At 39.5% G+C, this 4,461-nt stretch overlaps 1 protein-coding gene and 1 long non-coding RNA gene across 3 annotated transcripts in view; both read left to right on the forward strand.

The window, feature by feature from the left end:
• The window catches only part of LOC109297768, a 240,968-nt gene that overhangs the window by 215,699 nt on the left and 20,808 nt on the right, over positions 1–4,461 (forward strand). The window lies entirely within an intron of this gene.
• The window catches only part of TRIM23 (tripartite motif containing 23), a 52,755-nt gene that overhangs the window by 37,292 nt on the left and 11,002 nt on the right, over positions 1–4,461 (forward strand). For both annotated transcript variants that reach the window (XM_019517781.1, XM_019517782.1), the window contains one exon: positions 4,302–4,431. In XM_019517781.1, coding sequence (XP_019373326.1) covers positions 4,302–4,431 — 130 coding nt within the window. The remainder of the gene's footprint in view (positions 1–4,301; positions 4,432–4,461) is intronic.

Genomic DNA, 4,461 nt, shown 5'->3' on the forward strand with positions numbered 1-4,461 from the left:
GGGGGGGGGGGATGTGAATTGCACCCAGTCAGCTCAGCTGGTTGGGGGCTTGCTCCGCCCCAGCTCAAATTGCTGTTCTCCTGGGCACATGTATAGACGCTGTACTTAGGGGTACTTCACTCCTGCTCAGAGTGCTCTGTATTTTATTGCATCACATTAATTGCACATGTAGATGCACCCAGTGTGATTTTTAAATCCAGATCTTGTATGGAAAACAGCCCCTTTTCCCTGTACACCTCAATGCAATCCTTTTTACAGGTTCTCTGCCTGGCACGTACAGGAATTGAATACTTGTTTTTGGACAAAATACTGGCACTGGTGGAGGCAGTTCCTTTTCTGGATTTTTTTAAACATTATCTGTCTTTATATTTATACCAGTGTGTGTTCCAATTTATAACATTCAAACCATCTTTTTTTTTCCAGTTCTAATAGTGAGTTTGTTTTTTTTCATAACTTAGTGTTTGGTACCAGCTTAACAGTCTACATAGTCTGAGTAGGTTTTATAGTATCATTGAAGTGTATGGTAGAACGTTTTCACGGTTTGTTTGTTTTTTTTAAAGGGGTGAAAAGTTTGGATAAGGCAGCAGAATTTAAGTGATGGTAGTTGAACAAGAAGCTTGAACTTGAGAGATCCTGTTTCCCATTTTTGTATCGTTGTATCACTGCTGTATGTATTTTTAAGATGGGAAAGAGTCTTAAGGTATCTGTAGAGCACAAGGTGGCACCTTTCAGAGACATGCCAAGCTTGTTAGCTCCCAAACCAGAAATAGTATTGCCTTGCTCATGCAATGATCAAAGGCAGAGTATTAGTGCAACATGGTGCATGCACCAACTTAGCAACACTACTTCCAGTTTAGGAACTAAGATGTGCAAAGTGTGCACGGCCTGTCACCACAGCAGTGGGGTCTCTCAACATGGTGCTGCCTTGTCCTACCCGTAACAGTATCTCCTTTTTAAGACTGTGTAGGTAACCTGTGCTGTTATTACAAGACAGCCAAATTAGCTGCCAGTATGTTTTCTTCAAGGAAATATGTTTCAATTGAGCATCATTTTAAAACTTGTTTAGTAATGCTTTTCAGTACTGATGTACCTACGAGTACTTGTACTGATGTATTCATGAGGTATTATTGCTACTTTCTAGTTAATGTGATTTTTTTTTTTTTCTCTAGAAAGACAATACTAGTTACTTTCAAGCATATGCCTATTAATTGTCCGATAAAGCTAGTGACCTGGAAGTGGAATTTATACATTTTAGTCCTTTAACTTCTTCCCTTTTTCATTGCCAAGAGGTTAATACCAATCAGGTATGAAATTTGGAGGCAGTCCAATCTTCCTGAAAGCTAGTTCTGCCCTTCACAGTAGGCCGTCATGTTGTTTGTGCCCGCAGTGGAATTAGTCAGAGGCTCAGTTTCTTTAAATGAGTGGTGTCAAAGATACAGTCTACATGGCTTCCTGCAGGGCCAGAGATTTGGCAGTTGGACAAGCAGTGGCAGTGTTAATTGCCCTGGCTCCTCAGAACCATGGCAGTTACTGCTATTGCTGCCAAATTTCTGGTCCCTTAGGCAGCTCCATGAACCAGGTGATATGGCTTCGTTTAAAGTTATAACTGTAAATGTTCATTTTCATGCAGTAGTGACTTATCTTTCTCCCCTACTACTTTGGATTATTAGTTGCGTAGCGGTTTTGGCACCCACTGCAGAATTCCTTTCAGGCAGGTCAGAGTTCTTCTAGAAACCTAAAGCTAAATCTAATTTATTCCTTATGTAAGACCAGCATCTAAAGGTTCAGATGAAGGTGAATTACTTCCTGCTAGTTCAGAACTAGCCATTTCTCATGCTGGCAGTATGTGGTGCTCCCAGTTTGATCAAAAAGACCAGCATCATCTTTGTGCAGAGAAACTGCAACTCTGGTTTAGAAAAACCAAACTGAGAGCCTCTGAGCACTTGAGATGGAGGGAATGCCATCCAGCTAGCTTGAGTCAAAAATCCACCCAAAACCTGGGCTTCACAGGGGAGCGCTGCTGAACGTTGCTTGTCTCTCCCCAACATTGAGTGAGTACTCAACTCTGTGGGGAGCAAGCAGGGTTCCAAAAGGTGTCTCTCTTCTGATGCTGAATCAGGATTTTCATGAAGCTCAGGGGTAAGTCTTGGAAGCTCCTGCCTTGAGGTCCCCAAAAGGCAAGAGCACAAGACAGTTGCACGTAAAGAAGGGTCCTTTCTTCCTCTCTCCATAGGTAGTAAGTGAGGACACATGACACAGCAATTTCAAAGCTTTTGCTGCAGTCATTGAAACTGAAGTCTTCATATACTTAGTACAGAAAACCTACTTGATGGAAAAACAAGTGGTTTGTCATCCAGGAATATAATCTTTGCATGGAGTAAGAAGTTTCTGATTCTATCTGGGTCAGATCCTTAGTGCGGTTTATGATCAAACTAATGGCTTCTAACTTACTGGCTATGTGGAGGCAGCATTACATTTGTGAAAAGTAATTGGTTATTCTAAAGGTATTGTCTACATCCAAACTTAAAGGTAAAGAGCTGTGTGGGGAAACGAACAAAATTAGTAACTGACACAGCAGAGATTCTCAGCTCTCATGATCAAAGCTAGGTTAGCAATTCTTTATTCATTAGCAACACACACTGTGTCCAGGAAGAAATTATAATTAGCAAAACCAAGACAGAAAGAGCATTTGTGTATAGAGATATAAATTTCTGTAAAAGCTCTTCTTTTTGATCAACCTTTTGTGCTCATAGTTCAAAGAAAAAGGCTGATGGAAGTCCTACCAAAGTTACAGGTGCCAAATTATTCACTTAGACAACATGTTAGAAGGATTTCTACTAACCAGTTATTTAAAAAGCTTATCTTGATTTATTTTTTTAAAAGAAATAAGTCATCCAGGGATCAAAACAGGTTTGGCTCTGGCTATAATTTTATCATTATGGTTAAAATTTGTAAAGAACTGAATTGCATTGCATCAGTTATTTCCTGGCCATCTGTAACCAGTCCTCTCTAATAGGCAAGATTATCAGTGCCTTACATTGACTTAGTCTGCTTAGTGCGTTGCCCAAAATAAACTTGCAGAAATTCTTCTGAGATGCAGCTATACCTAGTACAGTAATATTTGGCATTCTCAAATCTCATTCAAATGTACTTTTGCAGAAAGGTAAATAGAAACAGAATGCTGAAAGGGCAACATTCAGTTAAGACCTTTGCATACTCACTGTAGAAGCAAACCCTGTAAGGAGAGGAAGATATGTCTAGGACAGTTTTTTGGGATTCCCCTCCTGCAAAAAATCTTGGTGCACACAGTCTTGGCTTACCTTAACAGATATATCAAAGGCATATCTGAACAGAAACACTGCAACCCACAAACATAGGCACGTAGGATGGCTTTCTGGCCTATCAAACCCTGCAACAAAGGGTAGTATCAGCTCTTTCTGAAGGAGGTGCTGAAAAACCATCTAGCAGGCATTTATGGTGCTAGGAGTTGGAGACATTTTCCTCCTGTACCTCAACAGAAATTGGCTTATAACTGGGGCATATGTGTGTATGCATTCAAAACGGGGGTGTAACCAGAGAGGAGAGCTTCTCCATGGCAATAGAGATACTTCTCTGCCAGAAGCGCTATCTGCGATTTTCTTGACATGGTTCCTTTAAAGAATACAAAAAATATAAAAGGAGAGTTGAAGTCTTTTCTTTATAAACCTCTACTTGGCTAGGAGGTGCATTACACTTGCTAGATAGTCAAAGAACTCACATTGCACTCGCAGAAAACTCCAGGCCCCTAGAACAGGGACTCCTGTGTCCATATTAGGAACAGCTACTGTTTAATAGCTTAGACATTAGTAGGGTAGTATAACTCAGCATGGATTCTTTTCATTAGTCTCTGGTATAGGAATCAGACAGATTTTATAATTTAGCCAGGACATTTCATTCACTAGTGTAATCAAATGACTGTTGCCATTAAAGGAGCAAGGAATGATAGAATTATTGGAACTTGAAACTATTACAGACAGAATAATACTTATTGGATATCTTTCTAATACAAGACTGCATATCTTTCTAAAAGAAAATTGTGAGTTAAATGTAGATACTGCTGAACATCCTGAACATAATGGCTTGTGTTATACAGTATGTTAGACTAGATGTTGATGAGTCTCTTTTGCCCTTGAAAATCTTTAAATGACATTTTGTAACAAGTGAGAAATATTCTTTGCAGTGGAGAGCTTTGAATTACTTTTGAATACTGTGAAGATGTTTTTTGTAACCTTGTATTCATTGTTATGTAAAACTTCTCCTAGGACAACAGGGTACATATTGGACCAAAAATGGAGATTCGGGTTGTGACTCTAGGGTTAGATGGAGCTGGCAAAACAACTATTTTGTTTAAATTAAAGCAGGATGAGTTCATGCAACCTATTCCAACCATAGGTAAGTAACTTAATGCTGGAACTTCTGTAA

The sequence above is a fragment of the Gavialis gangeticus genome, unplaced genomic scaffold (assembly GCF_001723915.1).
Source record: "Gavialis gangeticus isolate Ggan-Ray unplaced genomic scaffold, GavGan_comp1, whole genome shotgun sequence".
NCBI classification, from domain to species: Eukaryota; Metazoa; Chordata; order Crocodylia; family Gavialidae; genus Gavialis; species Gavialis gangeticus.